General features: G+C 40.2%; 2 protein-coding genes across 14 annotated transcripts in view; one reads left to right on the forward strand and one right to left on the reverse strand.

Moving 5' to 3' along the window:
- LOC118374623 (OX-2 membrane glycoprotein-like) overlaps positions 1 to 24,904 on the reverse strand; it is a 57,335-nt gene that overhangs the window by 2,136 nt on the left and 30,295 nt on the right. For 5 of the 11 annotated variants that reach the window (XM_052499966.1, XM_052499964.1, XM_052499965.1 and 2 more), the window contains exons 2-8: positions 16,366 to 16,701; positions 15,741 to 16,025; positions 15,590 to 15,625; positions 15,275 to 15,380; positions 15,105 to 15,170; positions 14,782 to 14,889; positions 14,371 to 14,418 (exon numbers count right to left, since the gene is read on the reverse strand). In XM_052499966.1, coding sequence (XP_052355926.1) covers positions 14,371 to 14,418; positions 14,782 to 14,889; positions 15,105 to 15,170; positions 15,275 to 15,380; positions 15,590 to 15,625; positions 15,741 to 16,025; positions 16,366 to 16,701 — 985 coding nt within the window. Of the gene's footprint in view, positions 1 to 1,512; positions 1,654 to 13,495; positions 14,135 to 14,370; positions 14,419 to 14,781; positions 14,890 to 15,104; positions 15,171 to 15,274; positions 15,381 to 15,589; positions 15,626 to 15,740; positions 16,026 to 16,365; positions 16,702 to 17,501; positions 17,673 to 24,904 lie in introns of those variants that run through there. The other 6 variants (XM_052499971.1, XM_052499963.1, XM_052499973.1 and 3 more) reach the window with 4 other exon arrangements.
- On the forward strand, positions 1,530 to 12,975 carry LOC118376404 (uncharacterized). 3 transcript variants are annotated; one of them, XR_008096054.1, is made up of 6 exons: positions 1,530 to 1,662; positions 4,437 to 4,754; positions 5,087 to 5,207; positions 5,637 to 5,700; positions 12,051 to 12,248; positions 12,413 to 12,975. XR_008096054.1 is itself a non-coding variant. In XM_052500027.1 (5 exons), the coding sequence occupies exons 1-5, from the start codon at positions 1,596 to 1,598 to the stop codon at positions 12,141 to 12,143; spliced, it is 663 nt and encodes a 220-aa protein (XP_052355987.1). In that variant the 5' UTR covers positions 1,530 to 1,595; the 3' UTR covers positions 12,144 to 12,975. The 3 variants fall into 3 exon arrangements, 2 of the variants coding, with proteins under 2 accessions (XP_052355987.1, XP_052355988.1); XM_052500027.1 differs by having other exon boundaries at positions 12,051 to 12,975; XM_052500028.1 differs by having other exon boundaries at positions 5,637 to 5,673; positions 12,051 to 12,975.

Below are 24,904 nucleotides of genomic sequence, written 5' to 3' on the forward strand. Positions count from 1 at the left end.
TACAGTTTTATACTCAGCTGGCCCCTCCCCGAATGTTGTGTTAAACGCTCTACAACAAAGCTTTCTTAGTGTCCAACAAGCTTTCTCTTCCCTTAACCTTGTTCTGAACACCTCCAAAACAAAGGCCATGTGGTTTGGTGAGAGAAATGCCCCTCTCGCCACCGGTGTGATTACTACTGAGGGTTTAGAGCTTGAGGTAGTCACATCATACAAGTACATGGGAGTATGGCTGGATGGTACACTGTCCTTCTCTCAGCACATATCAAAGCTGCAGGTTAAAGTTAATCGTAATCGCTCCTCTTTCACCCCAGCTACCAAACTAACCATGATTCAGATGACCATCCTACTCATGCTAGATTACGGAGACGTAATGTATAGATCTGCAGGTAATGGTGCTCTCTTGAGCGGCTAGGATGTTCTTTACCATTCGGCCATCAGATTTGCCACCAATGCTCCTTATCACTGCACTCTATACTCCTCTGTAAACTGGTCATCTCTGTATACCCGTCGCAAGACCCAGTGGTTGATTCTTCTTTATAAAACCCTCTTAGGCCTCACTCCCCCCTATCTGAGATATCTACTGCAGCCCTCATCCTCCACATACAACACCCGTTCTGCCAGTCACATTCTGTTAAAGGTCCCCAAAGCACACACATCCCTGGGTCGCTCCTCTTTTCAGTTTGCTGCAGCTAGCGACTGGAATGAGCTGCAAAAAACACTCAAACTGGACAGTTTCAGCTCAATCTCTTCATTCAAAGAATCAATTATGGACACTCTTACTGACAGTTGTGGCTGCTCTGCGTGATGTTGTCTCTTCCTTTTTTCCCTTCTGCTGTTGTCTGCACACAATAATGTTTGTACCCTGTTTTGTGCTGCTACCATGTGTTGCTGCTACCATGTTGTGTTGCTACCATGTGTTTTCATGTTGTATTGCTAACATGCTGTGTTGTCATGTGTTGCTGCCATGCTATGTTGTTGTCTTAGGTCTATCTTTATGTAGTGTTGTGTCGTCTCTCTTGTCGTGATGTGTGTTTTGTCCTACATTTTATTTTATTTATTCATATTTTTAATCCCATCCCCCAACCCCGCAGGAGGCCTTTTGCCTTTTGGTTGGCCGTCATTGTAAATAAGAGTTTGTTCTTAACTGACTTGCCAAGTTAAATAAAAGTTAAATAAAAAATAAAATGAAAAAATCAGTTATAAAGCATCCTTCAGCCTTGTGGTGGTGCAAAATCTATACTTTTTTTGTGTCTAAAGAAGGAAGTGGACCTGTTGATGTGTCTGTGGTAGATCATAAGACCTCTCTGTGGTGCTCTACAAAGACCCCAGTCACAAAAACTAGGTTGCACTAGCAGAGGTGCCATTGTTTCTGCATAGGTGTAACACGAATACAAGCTAGACGACAGCAGAACTTCCTACACTCAGCTCTCAAGGCCCATTATAACCAAGTCAACCCAGACAAATGAGCTTCACTTTGGTTTGATTTAGTTTTATTTTGTTCCTCTACTGAGTAAATAACGTTGCATTGACGTCACATCTGTAGTCGGTCTCAGCAGGCAGTGTTGGGTCAACGTTTGGTTCTGCAGTTGGTCAGTATGTGTGGAGGTGTATCCAGACTTGCTCTGCTTCTGGTGCTGTGGGGTCTATGCACAGCTGTTAACGGTAAGAGAGATGTATCCCATTATGTATTTAATTTGTACACGAGCCTTGAACCTTACAGGAGTACTTACAGGAGTTAGACCTACACAGTAATAAGGACACTGCATTGTAAAGATAACCACATTGTTCACTACAGTTTTAATGCAGTTAGTCAATATGAATAAACTTGACTTTGCTTTACTTCACTAGCTACTCATGCACTGTATTGTAAAGTGTAATTGCTCACTACAGTTTTAATGCAGTTACTCAACAAGAATAAACTTTCATTTTTACTTCACTACCACTAGCTACTCATCTTATGTTTTATCACAAGCAACACAAAAACAAAATGGCAACTATACAAATCATTCTCTAAGATGGTCAACATAACATTTCCAAATTCTGTCAAATGTGTATGGTTTAATGTGTATGGTTTAATTCCAGTTTGTTATTGAGGGAGGATATGGAGCTTTCCAATTGATGGCTTTATTTTTATTGCAGCAAGTAGATCTAGATTTCAAAACCTTCTCTGATATTGATCACCAATATTTAAATTTCCCAACAAATATAATCGTGGAGTTGAATGGATATAAATTCCTCGACCTCATGTAATGATAACACATACATTATCCCAGAATGGTGTCAGTTTGTCACAGGACCACAGCATATGTAATAGGTTTATTTTGTGCTTTTTGCATCTCCAACAGAGATGTGACATGTCTAGGTGACATTACATGCATTCTGGCAGGACTATAGTAAGTCCTATGAATTATCTTACATTGCATTAGTTCATGTCTTTGTAGGAGCAGGTATGAACATTTTAACATATCTGTGACCAATGATTCTCCTTAATTTCTTCATTTAGATCTGTTTACCATTTGTTCATTATAGGTTCTGAGCCTTCAGGTTGAGTTTCAGTCAGCCCTTGATATAACTTGGCAATCAAATTCTTTGTCGTAGCAGCTTCTTTCAGTATTTAATCTATGCTAGATGCCTTAGGTTCATCCATATTCTGTTGAAGTGATTGAATATGATTTCTGAGAAATCGGCCTTGGATAATGTAATTGATTGAATGACAGTATAGATCCATCAATATAAACATGTAAAAAATGAATGATGGCACTTTGGAACACGACTTAAAGATGTCATCACTAAATGCTGGAGGTAAAGTGGGGTTATAATAAATAAGGGTTCCTGGCAATGTTGTTTCTTTCCACCTCATCAATTTGATGGTGGATTAACTCCTAACATGTCTAAAGTATTAAACCACAATATCAAAGAGATGGGACTGTGTGAACTGTGATCTGAGTGAATTAACTTTTACATGACTGTTTCTATGCCAATGAAAAGCCAATTCTTCAGCAATGATTTTTGTAATCTACATTCAAAAGTTATACTGGGCAGAAGGATCCGCATGACAGTGGATCATTATCTTTCTTTTTAAGTAGGGTGATTGTAGCTAAACATGGTGACTGGGGAAGTTCATTTTTCTCTAGAGCTGCTGTGAGCATAAGTAACACAGGCCTTAGTAATCTGGAATGAAGGTGTCTATAACATTCCACTGGGAATCCATCATTACTAGGAGATTTCCCAGTATGTAGATAATTGATGCCCTCCAACAGTTCACCTGGGGTGATGTTTCATCCATATTCCTTTTTTCTGGTTCATTTATAATTGGTCAAATGGCCTTATTGAGGAAAATGTCTATATATTCCTTTCAACTTTTGTTTTGGGATTGATACAGGTTGTCATAAAACATTTTAAAGACTGAGTAAATTTCAGAAGGAACCATTGTTATGCTACCATCTGGGGTTTGAATGCTATGGATGGTTCATTCCTCTTTCTTCATTTGCCAAGCCAGCATTTCCCCTGCACTTTCACCTTGCTCAACATCTTGTTGCTTGGATTTCATGGCAGCAATCTCTGCAGATCGAGAGTTTATTGTGTTATATTCAAGCTTCAAAGTGTTCAATTGTTGAAGGGTGTCAACATTTCTATCTAAACTGTGTTTTCTTTCTGAGTCGTGGATTTTCTGTTCTAGTATTTCTAATTCTTTATTGGTCTAATGTTTCTAATGTGAAGAGTAAGACATGATACAACCTGTCATGTATAGATTTAAGACCTTCCCAGACTACAGTTGGACATACTTCATTGCCTACATTCATTTCCAAAAACGTGTCTATCTGTGTGTTGCGATATGAGGTAAACTCCTTATCTCCAAGAAACATTGTGTTGGATCGCTATGTCTCTGCTATTGGCATGGGAGGTTTGAGCTTAAACGTGAAAGACGATGGGATATTGTCGGTAATTATTCTAGGAAGGTATTTACATTCAGAAACACAGTCAATTAAAGCCAAGTTTACAATAAAAAAAGTAAATGATTGAATATGAGTTTGAGGTGAGATTAATAGGAGTATTGTCTTTCAGTTGAATGTTTCTATCCCCACAGTTCACACAGACCCATCTCTTTGATTTTGTGTTAGGAAGAGGATTTAGTTGATGACTTGTCTAGAGTTGCATCCCGTACACAGTTAAACCCCACATATAATATTCCTGTTACATTGAGATCGTATGAGGTCATGAATTCACTTTGGGTCGTCTTCATTTGGATATTAACAGTTCAGTAAAGTGTCTTTTTCTTGTGCCAGGTTTCTTTCTACCATTATAAAACGTCCATTTGGGTCTGTAGACTGAAATGGGACTTTTTATTAATGAGAATTGATAGAACTACTCATGCTCAATCAAACCCGATCTCATGAAATAATATACTCACAATCTGTTTCCCTTCCTGTTTACAGTGACACAACAGAAAACATTGGAGACCGGAGGAGCAGATTCCACTCTTCTCTGCCCAAACCAAACACTCACTGACATCCTTACTGTAGTATGTCACAAAAATAGAGTTATACATGAGGGTCATGAGTGCAGAGTTTCATACGACGTTGAGACAAATCATACCAACAGCTCTTGTGACCCCAGAGTCACACTACAGATAGAGAATGACAGAGTGTTTCTACACATCACCAACATACAACCATCTGACGAAGGGAACTACACCTGTGATTGTACACATGATGGAGGCAATTCTGATATAAACATACATATTTCGGTCAATGGTAAGTGTTTGGTCTGATGGGATTGGTCACAATCATTTTAAAATGAACCCCAGCATAATGCCTTATCACCACATATTTAGTGGGATGCCTGTCATGTGCTTACCTTGATGTTCTGTCAGTGTTTTGTGGTCTTGTTTCGTAACGTCAGTCATAGACGTTACATCTGACAGAACTGAGCATTTCTGTCGTCACAATATTGGATTTTGTCATCAGTACATGTAATAATGTCTTAAAATGTAGATACTGTCAACAACACGTTACCTTAATGAAAATGAACAAGATGGCAGAAGAGAAACAAATAAGATCTTAATATATATTTTCCCCTTGCTCAGGGACCCAAGTGCAACAGGCCACAGACAACCGTCTCTTCTATTGGGGGATGATATCAGGCGTTGTAGCATGTGTAGCTGTCCTGGTGTTTGGTGGCGTAATCATGAGGAAAATTCATCTCAGGTAAGATGATATTAATATTTTGGTAAAATAGTTGCTGTAATGGGTGTTTGACAGATTTTTGGTATTAGAATAATTACTTGGAAGCACTGTTGTAGAAATTATGCATTCTCAAATACATTTTAGTTCTACAATGAGGATATATTACTGAATTGGTGTCAGAAATACATGCAATGCTATGAGTTCATGGGGGCTTCAACCAAAATGTAAATCGAAACTAGGCTGGATGTTCAACTGACATATGTGACCAGTGAGTAGTTTCCAATAGCTGCGCTGTTGTGGCTTCTCACTTCTCATTTCCTGTCAAAAACAAGTGAGGTGAAAAAAACAGATACACTGCACACAATCATTGTGCTCTGGGAAATGTGCTGTGTAAAACATGTTTCAGTTGGTGCTATGTTAATTCAATCTGGTTCTTTTTTTGCTCAACAGGAGAACACAGCTACAAGTGTCTGGAACCGTCAACGAGGTGCCACAACACTGCTTGCTGTTGCCTGTTAGTCAGATGAAGGCAGCTGAGTCTTCATTTATAACCATTGCGTACATTTCTAAAAAGACCGCACACAGACTGCGCACTTACAAAAATATTGAGATTCATCAGCTTGGCGGATGCCATGCATACGCATGTTTCCTGTTACAAATCAGACCCGTCCTGAATTTGTTCGCTTGTGAATGAGCATTTCCAATCAGCCTGAAAAGCCTTTTATGGTGACAGTAACGCCCTTTTTCGCTGTGTACTGAAATGAAACCATTGCCGTTTCTAAATAGCAGTTCGCGAGCTTGATAAAATGTCTCTGGAGGTGTTGGTTGAATGTTTTAAACTTTTACAGTGACATTTACTGAAAAAAACTATTGCAAATTGTTGTGGACCTGTAAACATATTGTAACTTTTGAATATGCTCCACTGACCGTGAATTCTGAAACGTTGTCTACTCGGAAAGAAATGACAACTACAGTGCTTACAGCGGTAGCCTACTCACTTCAATACAAAACATCAACTGTCTGTTCTTCTGTTAAAGTCAGCCGTTATAACCCACGCCCCCTTTCGCATGTTATTATAGCTTAATCCGTTTAGTACTGTGAAGTGGGTCTAATTATATTTACGATTCAGTCATTTAGCAGAGGCTCTAATCCAGAGCGATTTGCGAGAATCGAACCCACAACCCCGGTGTTACGTCCGTCGTCAGATGAATGAGACCAAAGCGCAGCGTGGAAGGTGTTCATGATTTTTAATATTGAACTCCAACAAAATACAAAATGACCGTAATGTTCTGTAGGATAGCCTGAATGTTTTAAAGTGAGTAATTTAGCTTACTTTTATTTTTTCACCTTTATTTAACCAGGTAGGCTAGTTGAGAACAAGTTCTCATTTACAACTGCGACTGGGTCAAGATAAAGCAAAGCAGTGCAACACAAACAACAACACAGAGTTGCACATGGAATAAAAAAGCGTACCGTCAATACCACAATAGAAAAAAAGAAAGTCTATATATAGTGTGTGCAAATGGCGTGAGGAGGTAAGGCAATAAAAATAGGCCAATTTAGCAGATTAACACTGGAGTGATAGATGAGCAGATGATGATGTGCAAGTGTAACAGAATAACTTTGCAAACGAGCAGTCCCCTTGTAAATAAAAACAAAATGGGGATGACCAGGGATTCTGGGCACATCAACAACAGTCACCTATGTAAGCATCGTTGCAGAGCAAGGGGAACTACTACTTCAAGGTCTCAGAGCAAGTGACGTAACCATTGAAACGCTATTTAGCGAGCACCGCTAACTAAGCTAGCCGTTTCACAAGTAGAGATACTGGTGTGCAAAAGAGCAGAAAAGTAAATAAAAACAAAATGGGGATGAGGTAGGTAGATTGGGTGGGCTATTTACAGATGGACTATGTACAGCTGCAGCGATCAGTTAGCTGCTCAGATAGCTGATGTTTAAAGTTAGTGAGGGAAATGTAAGTTTCCAGCTTCAGCGATTTTTGCTATTTGTTCCAGTCACTGGAAACAGAGAACTGTAAGGAAAGGCGCCCAAAGGGGGTGCTGGCTTTGGGGATGACCAGTGAGATATACCTGCTGGAGCACATGCTATGGGTGGGTATTGTTATCGTGACCAGTGCGCTGAGGTAAGGCGGAGCTTTACCTAGCATAGACTTATAGATGACCTGGAGCCAGTGGGTCTGGCGACGAATATGTAGTGAGGTCAGAACCATCCAGAGTAGTGATGCTAGCCGGGCGGGCGTGGGCAGCGAACGGTTGAAAAGCATGCATTTGGTTTTACTAGTTTAAGAGCAGTTGGAGGCCATGGAAGGAGTGTTGTATGGCATTGAAGCTTGTTTGGAGGTTAGTTAACACAGTGTCCAAAGAAGGGCCAGATGTATACAGAATGGTGTCGTCTGCATAGAGGTGGATCAGGAAATCACCCGCAGCAAGAGCGGCATCGTTGATGTATATAGAGAAAAGAGTCGGCCCGAGAATTGAACCATGTGGTACCACCCCCATAGAGACTGCCAGAGGTCCGGACAACAGGCCCTCCGATTTGACACACTGAACTCTGTCTGAGAAGTAGTTGGTGAACCAGGCAAGACAGTCATTTGAGAAACCAAGGCTATTGAGTTTGCCGATAAGAATACGGTGATTGACAGAGTAGAAAGCCTTGGCCAGGTCGATGAAGATGACTGCACAGTATTGTATTTTATCGTTGGCAGTTATGATATTGTTCAGTACCTTGAGCGTGGTGGGGTGCACCCATGACCAGCTCTGAAACAGGATGACACAGCGGGGAAGGTACAGTGGGATTCGAAATGGTCAGTGATCTGTTTATTAACTTGGCTTTCGAAGACTTTAGAAAGGCAGGGCAGGATGGATTTAGGTCTATAACAGTTTGGGTCTAAGTGTCACCCCCTTTGCAGCTTTCCAATCTTTAGGAATCTCAGACGATACGAAAGAGAGTTTGAACAGACTGGTAATAGGGGTTGCAACAATGCAGCAGATAATTTTAGAAAGAGAGGATCCAGATTGTCTAGCCCAGCTGATTTGTACAGGTCCAGGTTTTGCAGCTCTTTCAGAACATCTGGTATCTGGATTTGTCGTGAAGGAGATGCTGGGGAGGCTCGGGCAAGAAGCTGCGGGGGATGCGTAGCTGTTGGCCCTGGGTTGGGGTAGCCAGGAGGAAAGCATAGCCAGCCGTAGAGAAATGCTTTTTGAAATGTTTGATTATCATGGATTTATCGGTGGTGACTGTGTTACCTAGCCTCAGTGCAGTGGGCAGCTGGGAGGAGGTGCTCTGGTTCTCCATGGACTTTACAGTGTCCCAAAACTTTTTGGAGTCAGGATGCAAATGTCTGTTTGAAAAAGCTAGCCTAGACTTCCCTGAACAGTTGCATATCGCAGGGACTATTCGATGCTATTGCAGTCCGCCACGGGATGTTTTTGTGCTGGTCAAGGGCAGTCAGGTCTGGGGTGAACCAAGGGCTATATCTGTTCTTAGTTCTACATTTTTTGAAAGGGGCATGCTTATTTAAGACGGTGAAGAAATTACTTTTAAAGAACTACCAGGCATCCTCGACTGACGGGATGAGGCCAATATCCTTCCAGGATACCCTGGCCAGGTAGATTAGAAAGGCCTGCTCTCAGAAGTGTTTTAGGGAGCGTTTGCCAGTGATGAGGGGTGGTCGTTTGACTGTGGACCCATAGCGGATGCAGGCAATGAGGCAGTGATTGCTGAGATCCTGATTGAAAACAGCAGAGGTGTATTTGGAGGGCAAGTTGGTCAGGATGATATCTATGAGGGTGCCCGTGTTTATGGATGTAGGGTTGTACCTGGTGGTTTCCTTGATAATTTGTGTGAGATTGTGGGCATCTAGCTTAGATTGTAGGACTGCTGGGATGTTAAGCATATCCCAGTATAGGTCACCTAACAGAACAAACTCTGAAGATAGATGGGGGGGCAATCAATTCACATATGGTGTCCAGACTTGAGAGACTTATTTCTGGAGATATTAAGCTCGGACTGTTTGGGCATAGACCTGGAAAGTATAACAGAACTTTGCAAGCTATTTCTGCAGTATATTGCAGTAAATCTCAGAATTTTTGGTGGCCTTCCTAAACCAGGATTAAGACACAGCAAGAACATCAGGTTTAGCGGAGTGTACTAAAGCAGTGAGTAAAGCAAATTTAGGGAGGAGGCTTCTGATGTTAACATGCATGAAACCAAGGCTTTTTCGATTACAGAAGTCAACAAATGAGAGTGCCTGGGGACACGCAGGTTCTGGGCTAACCTCCACATCAACCGAGGAACAGAGGAGGAGTAGGATGAGGGTACGGCTAAAGGCTAGCAAAACTGGTCGTCTAGTGCGTTGGGGACAGATAATAAAAGGAGCAGATTTCTGGGCGTGGTAGAATAGATTCAGGGCATAATGTGCAGACAGGGGTATGGTGGGGTGCGGGTACAGTGGAGATAAACCCAGGCACTGAGTGATGATAAGAGAGGTTCCATCTCTGGACACGCTGGCCAAGGAGCAGGATAATTTTTAATAGCTACTGTAATAATAATTCTGTAATAATGCCCAAATTATACTAGTGGGAATTTATTGCCCTCCTCTGCATCAACATGTGCTCTTAGCCAATTGTCTGACTTGCTATCTAACTATACTAACTCTGAATTATTAATTTGGGGGTGATCTTAATCTGGATTGTTTGATGCCAGCTTCTGATAGGCTGAAAGTTATCTTTATTGATCTAAATCTAACTCAGCTGAACCAAACCACCCCAATTTTAAACACCTGGAAAAATCTACTCTTTTAGGTATTATTTTGACAAATGCTCCTCATAAGTATACAGACCATTTTTTTCTTGTGAGTTCAGTGACTATTGTCCCATTGCCTGCATAAGAGCTGCAAATCTACCTAAATCTTGTCCTCGCTTTATTACAAAGAGAAAGTATAGGAATTTCAATTAGCAACAATTCTTGTTGAAAGGGGGGTTGTGTTGTTGAAATCAGGGTTATTTAACTTCTTTGCTCAACTCTATTGCAGATACGCCTGCTCTGTTCAAGAAACTAAGGGTAAGAGATAGAGCTAATCCCTGGGGATTGAACTATCAGAGAAACTGCAGGAGAGAAATTTAGCGTGGGCTACGGCTAGGCTAACTAATTCTACGTATGACTGGCAGTCGTTCAGACGCATGAGAAATAGATGTTTATCCATGATTAGAAAAGCGAAATCAACATACTTCTTGAACTGTGCATCTGAGAATGGTGGGAATTCAGCTGCCGTCTGGAAGGTAGTGAAATCTCAACAAAACTCCATCCCCTCATTACCCCAGCAGGTTATAACAGCATCTCCATAACAGATACGATGGACATTTGTAGTGCTTTTAAGAACCACTTTGCCTCAGCGGGCCTATTTCATAAAATAGCTTCTGAAAACTAGAATTTAGAAAGTTTTTTTATTAACTTCTCATTCTATTCTTAATGAACACCAATCTGGTTTTAGACGTGGACATAGCATTGTTTCAGCAGCAACACTTAGATGATGTGCTACATTGTTTAGACCATAACATCATTGTGCTGCCTTATGTTTTGACTTGTCTGAAGGCATTTGATACAGTTGACCATTTCTTACTTACTCTAAGGTTGTCTGAAATGGGCCTAGATCAGGCATTTTGCAATTGGTTCAACAACTATCTAACAGACAGGACACATTGTTTGCTTACTGACGCTATCAAATCTAGTTTCCTCAATATTACGAAAGGTGTGCCACAGGGGTCAATTTTTGGTCGCTGTTCTCTTCACTATTTTCATACACATCACTGCATTTTGTATAGTTTTAGCCCAGAATTGGCTATTGTTTGTATACAAAGCGGTTCTTCAGAGACTCCCCCACTACCTCGGCTCATGTATTGACTGGAGATCCAGCAGTTTTCAGACCCGCTCTCTGGACTGGCTGGTTCTAGAGGACCCGCGGGTCTCCACTGACCCGGGGACAAATTATTTTAGTTTTTATGCCTCAGCTCATGGAATATCCTTCAGGCAACTTTGAAATGAGTGTTTGTTTAGATTAATCTTGTTGTATTTACTGTATTAATATTATGTATGTTCATGTTCACAGGGCTCCCTTACAAAAGAGACCCGGGTCTCAATACTGACCCACCCTGTATAAATAAAAGTAACAAATAACAAATATATTTATTCCTATGGTTCTCATTCAAACCCGTGTTAATTTAAGAACATTTTAAATGGCTATAGCTCAAAAAGTAAACACAGCATCAAAAATCCTTTGACAAGCAATCTAAACTGGGGCAGTCTGGACATTTGGAAGTTGGTTTATTTTTTAAAAGCTTAAATCTTTTAAACTTTAGAGTGAGCAGAATAAATATAATTATAATTATAGGAAGAAGAAATCTAGAGTTGTGCTTTCCTTAGCAAGGACACCTAATTATTTTAGAATGCAAATATAAAATAAATAGATTTTTTACACTTCTCACTAACCGTGAATGATTGCATGATATTTAGCTACCTGTTTTATTGTTCTGAATAAGTGTGTTATCATATATTCCTGCACAATGTTACTACTAGGCTACGTATGCCTTCTTGCATTGCAATACTTCACCACTTGAACTCATGGTCTAAAGTTAGCACATTCTCATGTCAAGTTCAGTTTTTATAAATGACAACTTTTGTGTGGAAACGGGCGCAGGCACGTTATGGGGGATATTTTGTGCGTACACAGCGTTTATTAATGAGGCCCCTGCAGACTACGCTCTTTCACATTTTCAATAGAATTTTAAACAGCCCCATATGTTATTCTACAGTGTAATATGGTGACTATTGTTAATGTCTTTGTAGGAGGAGCCACAGGACAATGAGCCCTACAACACGTTCACAAGGAGAGACAACGGGCTTTACTCAACTCTGCAGCTGCCGCATCCTAACCCCTGACCTCTGGCACCGTTGACCAATGACGACATGGCATTAGACACCTTCTCGTAACATACAGCTAGCTATACAGCTATATGGTAGAGTGGTAGATATGCATTTACTGTGGTCCTTCTGTGGCTCAGTTGGTAGAGCATGGCGCTTGTAACGCCAGGGTAGTGGGTTCGATTCCCGGGACCACCCATACGTAGAATGTATGCACACATGACTGTAAGTCGCTTTGGATAAAAGCGTCAGCTAAATGGCATATATTATTATTTATTATTATTATTAATATTTTGATTAGTGAAAATGCATTTTCCCTTGTCTGACTTGCCATATATCAGCCTCTCCTTTACTGTAGATGTTCTGTGGTTGGTGTAACTATCAACACATACTGTCTGCAGGCTTATCATGTCTAAAAAAGTATAGCTGTTGTGTTTGTGGATAGAACAAAGTATGTTTCTGTGGAGATCACCTGATCCCAAAGTCATTATCTTTTCCACCAGGTGTCAGTGTACTGTTGTAAAATACTAACATTGTGCTGTCATGAACATGAATGGAGAAATCAGTAAAAGTCCCAACTGCCACTGTATTCAAACTGTAACTTTAAAATACAGAATATTAATGTAGACCTGTTTTGTAGTTTTCTGTTTCCTATATAGGCCTGGCTACATGAATTAGTCTACATGTTTAAGTGCATATGTTAATTTTAAAAAACACACACAACAACTAGTAACGAGCTGGATATGATTTATTACAACTGTTTTTCCCACAAAATGTATGTATGCTGTAGCCTATGTACTTCTGTGGATGCAAGGCCAGTATATTTAAAGCATGAGATAGTTGTTTCATGGCGGCCGGTCTGTCGTTTCCTTCCTGCACATCAGTTAGCCTGACTACCTATCCTCATCGCTCCGGCCAAACACCACGCCCACTAGCGTTTCTTCTCCATTTGCTTTCCTTCCTGCACATCAGTTAGCCTGACTACCTAACCACATCGCTCTGGCCAAACACCACGCCCACTAGTGTTTCTTCTCCACCATGAGTCTGGATTTGCTTTCCTTCCCAACGTCTTAAGAATGTGAAAACATTCTCACCATTCTGATTGGTCCCAGAAACTGATGGGTTGAGCAAGAGTTGGCTTACATGAATCATGTAATTGGCTTTGATACTCTGATTGGTTAAACTTCTAATTGCTGGTTAATTTATTTTGATGTCAGCACAAATTATTTCTAGTATGGAAACTTTTGTCATTTATACTTGAATAACTTTGAAAAACTGTATTCACATATATCTATGCCCTTATTGTCAATGAATTTCTAGTGGATAGGCCATAAGGTTCAAGAGAAAATTGTCTAATGAAAAATCATCTATTCAACAATAACATTATTTTTTATTAAATCTAATTGTATATATTTTACATGTGATAAGGCCACACAGAGGGCCAAAGATAATTAGACATGTGATAATCTGAACAAAAACTCACTAGATCTTATAAAATTCACCCCCAAAACTTGAAAGTTGCCAAAATTCTGGTAGTTTACTGGTAATATACCCTCCCTTTGAAACCTTAAATTGAATAGATTAAATTAAACATTATCCAGAATGAACATAAGTTGTGGCACGTCACACAAGATAAAGAAACAGCAACACACATGACAGATGCACATGCTTACAAGGTATATACAAGATAAACATTTAAAGCTGTACAGATGCCATCTCTTGGTTTTAAGAGGTCAAAACCTGAGTGTTACCTAATGGCAGAACTGCATATTGATAGTTCAGTGGAAGTGTCCAATACAATTGATGTTCCCCTCTTACGTGTGTGGTCTTTGTAAATGTCTCAGAGAGATTTTTGGTTTTTCCCTACAATCTTTAAACTGACCTGCACAACTCTCACAGATTATCACAGACTTTTAAAGATAAACTAACATGAACCAGATGAGTCAGTAATGATCAGGTGTGTGTGTGGCAATGTGAGTACAGTCACTCAGTAGTCATTGAAAAGGTTCCTGGGAAAGAAAATCATAATGTTTCAATTGGATGAAAACACAGGTCATTGTGAGGTAATAAGATGGTCTGACAGCCATTGTGACAAACATTACAGAACAGATATTAACATGCAGCTGAGTGCATGATGCTGTCACCATGACTACTCTATGACCACCACAAAATTACATCATTTCAGAGCTTCTTCCTCAAGACAGAGACTACAGCAGACAGTGAGAGAGTGAAGGTGTAAACCTACTTCTTTACAGCCTCCTGAGCTTGTTGCATCCTGAGCTTGTCAGACGAGCTGAGGGATTTTATCCAGAAACAAGAGGACATATTTGAATTATGTTTAGATTTTTGGGTTACTGTAATTTATACTAAAAGTTTTGTAACATTCTCAATATTGTCTGTTTCGCGCTTTCTATCGGGATAATCAAATGAAGTTGTAAAAATACTGACATTTGTGACGGACTGGAGCTTGGTGTGAAAAAGATCCAAATAGACAATGTAGCGGCAGGAAACATACACCACAGAAATACATTTCCAAGTTTCATTCCCAAGTTTCAATCCCAAGTTTCATTCCCAAGTTTCATTCCCAAGTTTCTTGCTCAATGAGAGAGATTACAGAAGACATTAAGACTATGAAAGTATGAGAAGATAAACCTACTTCTTAGTCATCCTCCGCTTGGTTGTTGAGTTGTTTGGTGAGCTGGTTGTTGAGTTGTTTAGTGAGCTGGTTGTTGAGTTGTTTGGTGTGCTAGTTGATGATTGTGACCTGAAAAAACAAAAGGTAATAAAATTATTACTTATCTTAAATAGCTGTTAAAAGTGTTAAAGAGATAATCACATGTGTGATGGACTGGAGGTTGGTGTGACACTGAGATAAATCAAAATCAACACTGTACTGACAAGAACCACATCAGCTGATTCATTATTATTTTATAACAATTATTTAATGATGAAGAATGATCTTTAGAATGAGCATCTTACTGTTTGGATGTTGGTGGTGTCTTTAAGGGAGTTCTGCTGATTTCAGGGTCAGGAACTGGGGGTTTTCTACATTAAGTTAGAGATCAACTAGTAAACAACTGGCAGTCAAATCACATTAAATTCAGAATAGCTGTTTTCAGTTTCAAGGAAGGAAATTGTTTTCTCTCTACCTGGAAGATGTGTCTTTTCTCCTCTTTTGCCGCCATATTACACAGAATACAGCAATGAGACACATTAAACACAACACTGCACCCATCACTGCACCAACCACTGTCCCTGTGAATGAGAGAGATGTCAAGAGAAGACAGACGTCAACTTCCCAGGTACACTACACCAAAGCCTCATACATGTTAATATGGCTCTGCACTACACCAAAGCCTCATACATGTTAATATGGCTCTGCACTACAGCTGAAAGTTGAATAGGAAAAGAGCCAGTCAATAGGTTGATTATGACCTGTCATTATTAGAATAACAACCACTTACCACTGATCCTGTCATCATCAGAGACCTGAGATTGACCTAGCACAGAAATACACAGGAAGTACTTCATCATGAACACAGACAGTACTTCATCATGACATCATGTTCCTGATCATGTCAATATATTACACATTGATCGATAGACATTTCTCACCAGTAATTGAAGCTGGAATCACCATGGAAACATTCTTGGTGACATCACTGAAGGACATAGAAGCAACACACCTAACCTCTTTGTCAGTTAGACTGGACACTACTACTGTTACAGTAGTTGTCATAGTGACAGTCCCATTGGGATGGGTGACATCAACCATGGTGGAATGTTCTATCATGATGTCATCCCAGGTTACTATAGGAACAGGTCGTCCAGTAGCAGAACAGGACAGAGTGGTGTGACTGTTGTTGGTTTGTGTGACGAGGAGTGAGGGTCCATACAGCTCTATAGAACAACAACAAACACAGTTCACAGTGAATGTAAATACCATAATGGTTTCATGCACATTATTTACTAAATGATTCCATTTAAATGATTTACTAAATGATTTACTAAATGATTCCATTTAAATGATTTACTCAATGATTCCATTTAAATGATTTAATAAATGATTCCATTTAAATGATTTACTAAATGATTCCATTTAAATTATTTACTAAATGATCACATTTTGATAAATGGTTTGAAGACATTGGATGTATGATCTGATAAAATGGCTGCTTGAAGTTCTGGAGAAGTTGTTCTGGGTCAGTCATTTACAGTACATTATGTTGTCACATTTTACCATAGACTTTGAGACAGGTCGTTCCACTGATAGGTCCCTCTGGAAAGGTGTTAAACAGACACTTGTAGCAGGACTCGTCTCCTCTTGACACTCCTCTGATGACGATAGAGCAGTTCTGCAGACCCTCGTCTTCAAACTCCACGTTCCTCTGAAAAGGTGGGTTGACATGGGAACCGCGTTTGCTGTAAGTGGCCACATTTTCATTCACCCCAGGTGTCTCTTTTTGCCAGGTGACTTGCCGCACATCTTTGGGTTTCATGAGCTCACAGGTTAAGACAGCATCTTCTCCCAGGGTTGCTGTGACAAACTGCTGTGTTCTTACCAACTGAGAGAGCCCTGCATGAAGACAGTTACAATAGTTCTTAGACACTAGTAGTACTCAGAACGGTCAGAAGGGGGACTACAGTGGTAAGAGCAGTCTTGGCGGGAGGGAAGTTATGGCACCTGTTGTAAAACTATCAATTTCAGGATAGAATATACATGATATGTGCCTACGGCCACAGCATACATCACCATTAAAGTACTCTTTAAAGCGACATCAATCATTCCATACATGGAACTGCAGATGAAATCATGCATTTACTTATGTTAAAAAACATAAGACCAGGTGATGTTTTGAAGCCACTGCGCCACCATTTTTGTACTCCTCCACCACTGTTTAAAACGTTTTGGAAGATACAAAAATGCATTTATAAATGTCCAGATTTGTTTTCAGACACCTCTGTGTATAGCTCAGCTCAAAATGTTAGTTTATGAACCTTTATTTAACTAGGCAAGTCAGTTAAGAAATGTTTTTCACAATGAGGGCCATTAGTCAACTTTACAGATCAAATATGATCAAACACTGTATAGCCTCAAACATGTATTTGGATATCATGGATGGTCAATCCGTGCATTCATATATGTGAAACCAAAACTACTTTTTGCTAATAAATACGAATGAGGCTATTTACCCAATGCAACAAGAAGATTGAGCTACAGCTATGACATGTATTTCGGGTTGTGAAATTATCAGGCTTGTCAATAGTTGTGAAAGCACACAATTAGATCACGACATTTAGCACTGACAATATCGCGCCACTTTCAATGTGGTAGTCAAATACGGTATTATCATGCATAAAACCGATATAACTCACCAGTATGGAGGGATATGAGCAGAATAAACAGAGAGTTGCAGAGTGCAGGAGACATGGTGAAAATGACATTTACTACTACAGTACAGTAATAAAATCTGAGAAAAAGAGCGGGAAATTCCTTCTTCCCGTATGGAGCAGGTGTTGGGCAGCTGGGACAAGGCAACCTCCTGCATACAAGTGAAAGTAAAAGTTGTTCTCTGTATTGTGTCTACAGTCACAGTTAAACTCAATCCATTTAGTATTGTGTATATCTGCTGGGGAAATTTGCTCAGGCTTTAACTTCTTCAGAAGCAGGAAAATATTTCAATTGTTCAATTAACTGTGGAATCTAACACAACAAGCATCTGGAAAGTCTGTATTTACATAATAAAATAAATTACGATATGAACTCAAACTCGACACACTTCAATCCAATGAAAATAGGATATCAAACAATCGTCCTCAACATGACATGAAAGCGGTACCGATGCACCAAGTCTGGAGCCTGAACAGCTTCTACCCCCAAACCATAAGACTGCTAAATAGATAGTTATATAGTTAACCAAATAGCTACCCGGACTATCTGCATTTACTATTTTTACACTAACTCATTTAACTCGTCACGTACGCTGCTGTTACTGTTTATTATCTATCCTGTTGCAGTCACTTTATTCCTAGTTTCATGTAAATATCTACCTCAATTACCGTGTACCCCTGCACATCGACTCGCTGCCCCGTGGATATAGCCATATTATCTTTACTCAATGTGTATTTATTGTTATTTTTATTATTACGTGTTATTACATTTCTATTATTTCTCTATTTTCTTACTCTCTACATTGTTGTGAAGGGCCCCTAAGTAAGCATTTCACTGTTAGTCTACATATGTTGTTTACGAAGCATGTGACATACAACATTTGATTTGATTTTGAAGTTGTATGCATTCCACTGACAGAGGAATCATAGATGAGATCTGACAAAAATGTAACTCAATAATACATGATGTAGGACAAGTTTATTAAAATGCATTGGAGAGATGGAGCACATGAGAACGTACACCAGCTTTTGTATCTGTGGTGTAGGGTAAAGCAACAATGTTGTCATGGCAACATTTTCAGATAACGATATTGTTTCTCAAGGGCTCTGGGACTTTCTGAACTTTGGCCGAGCCTAGTCATACGCCGAAAGCATTACTTTACTTATGTAATAATTACTAGTACTTAATTGATACCCAATATTTACTCAACCAAACACACACCATAAATCTTTTTTTTGTTTACTAAGACAAGAACTCTTACACCTTACATCAATAAAAGTTCAACACGTGCTATCATTTTGAAATGGAATGAGGTTAAATAAATGAAGGATAAAATATTGCAGACAAAGAAAATAAGAGGACTAATGTTATATTTTGTGTGAGAAGTGAACATTATCTATGCTCCTTTTCTCTTTGGTCTTTCAATAAGTAAACAAACAGCAGGTGGGGCTGCTGTCTTGATATAACCCCAATTTGGAGTTTGTGTTGCAGCCAAATGATAGCCACATTAGCTGAGGGATGGGGATGGAGAAAGGTAACATTACAAGCATGGATACTGCAATAATACCATAAAATGAAGAATATATGTGTGGTTATGATATGGTAAGACAGTTGGGTAACATAGTAATGACAGCTATTAGGGCATACACTGCATGACCAAAAGTATGTGGACACCTGCTCATCGAGCATCTCATTCCAGAATCGTGGGCATTAATATTGAGTTGGTCCCCCCTTTGCTGCTATAACAGCCTCCACTCTTCTGGGAAGGCTTTCCACTAGATGATGGAACATTGCTGCTGGGACTTGCTTCCATTCAGCCACAAGAGCATTAGGTATGTTGGGCACAGATGTTGGGCGATTAGGCCTGGCTCGCAGTTGGCATTCCAATTCATCCTAAAGGTGTTCAATGGGGTTGAGGTCACTGCTCTGTGCTGTCAAGTTCTTCCACACCGATCTCGACAAATCATTTCTGTGTGGAGCTAGCTTTGTGCACGGGGGGAATTGTCATGCTGAAACAGGAAAGGGCCTTTCCCAAACTATTGCCACAAAGTACAGAATTGTCTAGAATGTCATTGTATGCTGTATCATTAAGCTTTCCCTTCACTGGAACTAAGGAGCCTAGCCTGAACCATGAAAAACAGCCCCAGACCATTATTCCTCTTCCACCAAACTTTACAGTTGGCACTATGCATTGGGTCAGGTAGTGTTCTCCTGGCATCCGCCAAACACAGATTTGTCCGTCGGACTGCCAGATGGTGAAGCGTGATTCATCACTTCAGAAAAGGCATTTTCCCTTCTCCAGAGTCCAATGGTGGCGAGCTTTACACCACTCCAGCTGACACTTGGCATTGTGCATGGTGATCTTAGACTTGTGTGCGGCTGCTCGGCCATGGAAACCCATTTCATGAAGCTCCCAATTAAATGTTATTGTGCTGATGTCGCTTCCAGAGGCAGTTTGGAACTCAGTAGTGAGTGTTGCACTAATTTGAAGGGGTGTTCACATGCGTTTTTATATGGTGTGTGATGACATAACAGTTAATGACACTTGCCAACTTACGCAAAAATTGCTTCTCCTTTCGGGGTTTCTTCTATAGAACTACAGCGTGTACACATTGGCCATTTCAGGGTTGATTGAAACTAGCCAAAATCTGCATCAGTTCTACGCTTGATAAAAAGCACCCTTCATCTATCATTGTTTGTGTCTAAATAAGGAAGTGGACCTGTTGATGTGCCTGTGGTTTATTATAAGACCTCTTTGTGGGGAGTTCTCAGCAAAGACTCCAGTCACAAAGACTGGAATTTGTTCTTAACTGACTTTCCTAGTTAAATAAAGGTAAAATGAAATAAATAAAAATGTGTGGAAGTGTATCCAGACTTGTTCTGCTGCTGTGGGATCTATTCACAGCTGTTCACAGGACCTGCTACTGATAGCTCCATCTGGATAGGTGTTAAACAGACACTTGTAGCAGGACTCGTCTCCTCTTGACACTCCTCTGATGACGATAGAGCAGTTCTGCAGACCCTCGTCTTCAAACTCCACTTTCCACTGAAAAGGTGGGTTGACTACTGGTCCAAATCGTTTGTTGTAGGTGGCCACATTTTCAATCTCCCCTGGTGTCACTTTCTGCCAGCTGACTTGAAGCTTGGTGTCACTTTCTGCCAGCTGACTTGAAGCTCGTCTTTGAGTTACATGAGCCTGCAGCTGAAGTGAGCTTCCTCTCCCAGGGTTGCTATGACAACCTGCTGTGTTCTCACCAGTTGAGAGAGTACTTCATGAAGACAGTTTCAGGCTGTTTAGTACACACATCTAATACAGCATTACACCCTAGCAACCTGCAGTGCACACTGTGAAGGAACTAACCAACTGTATAAATACAGTGCCTTTGGAAAGTATTCAGACCCCTTGACTTTCCACATTTTGTTACCTTACAGCCTTATTCTAAAATGGACTAAATGGAGAGAAAAAAATCCTCAGCAATCTACACACAATTCCCCATAATGATAAAGTGAAAAAGGTTTGGGGGATTTTTTAGCAAAAAACTGAAATACCTTATTTACATAAGTATTCAGACCCTTTGCTATGAAACTCGAAATTGAGCTCAGGTGCATCCTGTTTCCATTGATCATCCTTGAGATGTTTCTACAACTTGATTGGAGTCCACCTGTGGTAAATTAAATTGATTTGACATGATTTGTAAAGGCACACACCTGTCTATCTATATAAGGTCCCACAGTTGACAGTGCATGTTAAAGCAAAAACCAAGCCTTGAGGTGGAAGGACTTGTCCGTAGAGCACCCTGACAGGATTGTGCCGAGGCACAGATCTGGGGAAGGGCACCAAAACATTTCTGCAGCATTGAAGCTCCCCAAGAACACAGTGGCCTCCAACATTTTTAAATGGAAGAAGTTTGGTTCCACAAAGACTCTTCCAAGAGCTGGCCGCCCGGCCGAACTGAGCAATCGGGGAAGAAGGGCCTTGGTCAGGGAGGCGACCAAGTACCCGATGGTCACTCTGACTGAGCTCTAGAGTTCCTCTGTGGAGATGGGAGAACCTTCCAGAAGGACAACCATCTCTGCAGCACTCCACCAATCAGGCAGTTATGGTAGTGGCCAGACGGAAGCCCATCCTCAGTAAAAGGCACATGACAGCACGCTTGGAGTTTGGCAAAAGGCACCTAAAGACTTTCAGACCATGAGAAACAAGATTCTCTGGCCTGAATGTCGAGTCACGTCTGGAGGAAACCTGGCACACCCCCTATGGTGGAGCATGGTGGTGGCAACATCATAATGTGGGGATGTTTTTCAGCGGCAGGGACTGGGAAACTAGTCATGATGGGAAATATGAACAGAGCAAAGTACAGAGAGATACTTGATGAAAACCTGCTCCAGAGCACTCAGGACTTCAGACTGTGGCGACGGTTCACCTTCCAACAAACAGGACAATGACCCTAAGCACACCGCCAAGACACGGCAGGAGTGGCTACGGGACAAGTCTCTGAATGTCCTTGAGAGGCCCTGCTAGTCCGGACTTGAACCCGATCGAACATCTCTGGAGAGACCTGAAAATAGCTCTGCAACAATGAATGCTGCAATATGCAACATTTTGGATGACCCGACCAAATTCACATAGAAATTATAGATCTGTCACCCTCATTGAAAGCAAGTCTAAGAAGCGGTAGATCTGTTCTACGTGTGTTATTTCTATGCTTCACATGTTTTGTAGCTCAAAATACAATGTTTTTGGTTATGGAAAATAAATATTCATGCGGTTTAGATGGTAGAATGATTCCTTACACTAAGCATTGCTTGTTTTGTCACAAACACTAGAATTTTAGAAACCAGGAAATGGCGGAGTGATTTCTGCGAGAACCACACTGTAAAAACAAAATATCAAGGTGGCCCAACTCAAGATCTTTTAGTAACTAGTCCCACAGCCTTTTTCAGTCAGTGTTGCATAAGCTTCACATTTTAAGATAAACGTTTCTAAATCCATTAGACAAGTTGGAAAAAACTTTGTTCCAACTTCAACTAGACAAGTTGGGTTGAAGTTCAATCATCTTTAAATCATGTGTTTGATAGATGTTGGTATGGAAATGATTTTGCAGGTTGTTATATTTGTATTAAGTTTGAGACACATATGTTAATGTTGTACCTAGAGTCCCCCTTGACTCCTTTCTAGTTTCAGTTATTATCCAATTAACTGACTGGACAGTGTTTTTTTCTGTCCTGACAACAAGTCCACTTGACTGCTATAGCTGATGTAATGCATCATATGTCATCTTACTGAAATATATATTTTAATTGTAAACTGGTCCCTGACAAATACAACATTTATTCAGGGTCAAATTAGGATCATATAATGTTGAGCGGACCGGAAAATGTCTGTGTAAAACAAGCCAATTAAAATCTTTCAGTCGGTTGTCCAAACCTTTTAATTGTGTCCCTAGCCAGGTGGCTAAAAAGACATAGGCCAATAACAATAGCCTGTCGTTTTGTAAATCTTTCTGTAGAGCCATGTATGATAAAGCCATTGTGAGGCGGCCTTCATAAAGTTGCCCTCCTGACTTACTAAAGGCCAAACTTCAAAGCTGTCCATGGCACTGGACTGCAATAAGAGCTCGGCCTACAGTGCGACCTACAGTACTGAGCAGTCCTGGCATTAGTTCCTGACTGCCTCCATTTTTCCTCCACATAATAAACTGTACAAACATGCCACTTTTGAGGCTTACTTTTACAATTAGGCTTACTCAGTCACTACAACAAACTTCATATCATGGACATAAATTGCCTTTAGGCCTAATGAAGATACCGTATCTATAAGTTACTTGGTTGGTGTCTTGTGAATCAACCTGTATGTGCATTATTCTCCCAGGTAAAGCAATATTTTCCGCCAAAACCGGAAGTATCATTCAAAAGCATCATAAAGCATATAAATGTCTGGATTTGATGAGAGCTTTGATCAGCATGAACATTCAAACCTGATGCCACCTGAGCGTGTTGAGACATATATTAAATACATTTAATGAGCCCTACATTAACCACGTTTAATGAGCCCTACGTTAACCACATTTAATGAGCCCTACATTAACCACGTTTAATGAGCCCTACATTAACCACATTTAATGAGCCCTACGTTAACCACATTTAATGAAGCCCTACATTAACCACATTTAATGAAGCCCTACATTAACCACATTTAATGAAGCCCTACATTAACCACATTTAATGAGCCCTACATTAACCACATTTAATGAAGCCCTACATTAACCACATTTAATGAAGCCCTACATTAACCACATTTAATGAGCCCTACATTAACCACATTTAATGAGCCCTACATTAACCACATTTAATGAAGCCCTACATTAACCACATTTAATGAGCCCTACATTAACCACATTTAATGAGCCCTACATTAACCACATTTAATGAAGCCCTACGTTAACCACATTTAATGAAGCCCTACGTTAACCACATTTAATGAAGCCCTACGTTAACCACATTTAATGAAGCCCTACGTTAACCACATTTAATGAGCCCTACGTTAACCACATTTAATGAGCCCTACGTTAACCACATTTAATGAGCCCTACGTTAACCACATTTAACGAGCCCTACGTTAACCACATTTAACGAGCCCTACATTAACCACATTTAACGAGCCCTACATTAACCACATTTAATGAGCCCTACATTAACCACATTTAATGAGCCCTACATTAACCACGTTTAATGAGCCCTACATTAACCACATTTAATGAGCCCTACATTAACCACATTTAATGAGCCCTACGTTAACCACATTTAATGAGCCCTACGTTAACCACATTTAATGAGCCCTACGGTAACAACATTTAATGAGCCCTACGCTAAAGACATTTAATGAGCCCTACATTAACCACATTTTATGAGCCTTACATTAAAGACATTTAATGAGCCCTACATTAACCACATTTTATGAGCCTTACATTAAAGACATTTAATGAGCCCCACATTAACCACATTTATTGAAACCCTACATTAACCACACTTAATAAGCCCTACATTAACCACATTTAATTAGCCCTACAGTAAAGACATTTAATGTCTACATTAACCACATTTTATGAGCCTTACATTAAAGACATTTAATGTGCCCTACATTAACCACATTTAATGAGCCTTACATTAACCACATTTAATGAGCCCTAGCCCCAAAAAATCCCAAGTGATTGTGCTGTTATCCAATAGATCCACCAGGTCTTCAATATAATACAGGGGGTGTGGTTAGAGTAGTGCAGGAGGTGTGGCATGCTGAAGCAGTGAAGAAAGTAGTGGAGGATGGGTCAAGGGGAGGGATCCTGAGAGGATCTGTGTGAGATCTGTGCCAGCACAGAGGGATAGGCCA

The sequence above is a fragment of the Oncorhynchus keta genome, chromosome 37 (genome assembly GCF_023373465.1).
Source record: "Oncorhynchus keta strain PuntledgeMale-10-30-2019 chromosome 37, Oket_V2, whole genome shotgun sequence".
NCBI classification, from domain to species: Eukaryota; Metazoa; Chordata; class Actinopteri; order Salmoniformes; family Salmonidae; genus Oncorhynchus; species Oncorhynchus keta.

Excerpts from the sequence above, each read along its gene's own strand:
- LOC118376404 (XM_052500027.1), top strand. The coding sequence starts at position 1,596 with ATGTGTGGAGGTGTATCCAGACTTGCTCTGCTTCTGGTGCTGTGGGGT. Across the intron at positions 1,663-4,436 it reads TCTATGCACAGCTGTTAACG|TGACACAACAGAAAACATTG; the intron begins GTAAGAGAGATG and ends TCCTGTTTACAG. Across the intron at positions 5,701-12,050 it reads AACACTGCTTGCTGTTGCCT|GAGGAGCCACAGGACAATGA; the intron begins GTTAGTCAGATG and ends ATGTCTTTGTAG.